Genomic DNA, 1,834 nt, shown 5'->3' on the forward strand with positions numbered 1-1,834 from the left:
AGAATGAACGGTGCGGGAAGCTGGTCCAAAATATCTTCTATTTGTTTCTGTTTAACAGCTATCGAAGGTGGAAGATAAAGAGAACATACAGTTATTACATTATCGAGACAAATGTGAATAGCAACAGCCTCAAGTGTTGTGTTTAGTGGAATGTACCTTGCAGGAAGGTGTTTTCGTGTCAGAACTGCGACACCTCCAGAAGCCCGTGCTGTGTTGGATCGGTCCTTCCTAAAGAGATTCCATTGTCTGAATGGATTAGGGTTACAGGGGTTCAGATAAGTTTCCTGCAAGCAAATACAGGCGGCAGTGTGTGTTTCACAAACATCATGAACATCATCTATATTTGCGAGCAGGCCTCGGCAATTCCACTGAAGGATAATGCTAGGCTTCATTAAGGTAATTAGGAGGAGGAAAAGGAACACCTGCATTGTGTAGTGTGTGTATTTTATGTGAATTTTGTGTTGTCTCTGCATGGCTTTATGGAGCCTGTATTCTTGGTGGGGGTATTTTCTGCTGCTCTACCACCTGACTTCTCCCGCTTGTCCTTCCCCTGAGAAGAACCAGCTGGAAGACTCGACGACGACTTCTGTGATGAGCGGTCGTCGTCGTCAACTTCCATGGTTAGGGCTTGGGACGGATAGCTTGTAATCTCGTCCCAAACAGAAGGGGAGCCAGCAACCTCTGATGAGGTTGTTGCCGTCCCGTTTGGGCTGGCAGTTTGGCCAGCCTGAGGGGACACTTCCGTGGCCCTCTCTTTTCTTTGGGGAGTGTGGAGTGGAGGTCCAGGAGTCTGGGTCTCCACAGATACTCCGAGTGGTGCCACTCCCCTGCGCACCACTTCGGAAAAAGTGCCTTTATTCTGAAATTCCAGTTGTGTCTTAGCTGCTTTGTATGTGATGTTTTGCTCTGTCTTTATTTTTAAGATTTGTTTTTCTTCTTGAAATCGGGGGCACGACCTGGAGTAGACGGGGTGCTCGCCACGACAGTTTACACATTTTACGTTACTTTGGCAAGGCTCTGGTGTGTGGTCTTTCTCAGCGCATTTTGGGCATGTTGCATGTCCCCTGCAGGTCTGCGAGCTGTGTCCAAAGTGTTGGCATTTAAAGCAGCGCCTCGGGCTAGGAACATATGCTCTTACTTGACAGTTGATGTATCCTGCCTTCAAGGAAGAAGGAAGTGTATGGAGCTGAAAGGACAGGACTACATGCTTAGTTGGTATTTCCTTGCCTTCCCTGCGCATTACAATTCTTTTTGCGAGCACGACTCCCTGATCTTGTAAGCCTTCTTCTATTTCGGTATCTGAGCATGGGAGCAATTCATCCACAGAAATCACACCTTTAACAATGTTCAGAGTGCGATGTGCTGTGACAGATACAGGTGTATCGCCAATTTTCTTTAGTGATTGGAGGGCTGCGCTCTGTTGTTTGGTCTGAACTAGAACCTGAATGTCACCTGTTCTTAGCTTTTTGGCCTCATAGGATTTCCCTATTAACTGTTCTAGAGCCTTTGCAGTCACAAAGGGAGATATCTTTTCGAGTGGGCAGTTCTGGTCTTCTGAGTGTAGGATAAGAAACTTTGGGAACCAGGGTTCTTGAGTCACATTAAGAAGATTCATAGTTAGTGCCTCGTTGCGGCTTCTTTTAGGAGGCCGATCACGTCTTTTAGAGGTTTGAGTGTCCATGCAAAAAATATATGGTGTTCAGTGCAGTAGGTGTGTCGGCCAGCACCGACCCCAACCAAGGGAACATGCTCTGCACATTAACACATCCCTCTGCACTATACCCAAGTGCAGCTTCTGGAGAGTGAAAAGACTGCCCAAGGTTGACCCTTGTCG

General features: G+C 47.1%; 1 protein-coding gene across 1 annotated transcript; it reads right to left on the reverse strand.

The window, feature by feature from the left end:
• Window positions 1–445: 445 nt before the first annotated feature.
• Window positions 446–1,615, reverse strand: LOC135377044 (uncharacterized). Its single transcript, XM_064609394.1, has one exon. The coding sequence runs from the start codon at window positions 1,613–1,615 to the stop codon at window positions 446–448; it is 1,170 nt and encodes a 389-aa protein (XP_064465464.1).
• Between the last annotated feature and the right edge of the window lie 219 nt (window positions 1,616–1,834).

Source organism: Ornithodoros turicata, unplaced genomic scaffold (genome assembly GCF_037126465.1).
Source record: "Ornithodoros turicata isolate Travis unplaced genomic scaffold, ASM3712646v1 ctg00001480.1, whole genome shotgun sequence".
NCBI lineage: Eukaryota > Metazoa > Arthropoda > Arachnida > Ixodida > Argasidae > Ornithodoros > Ornithodoros turicata.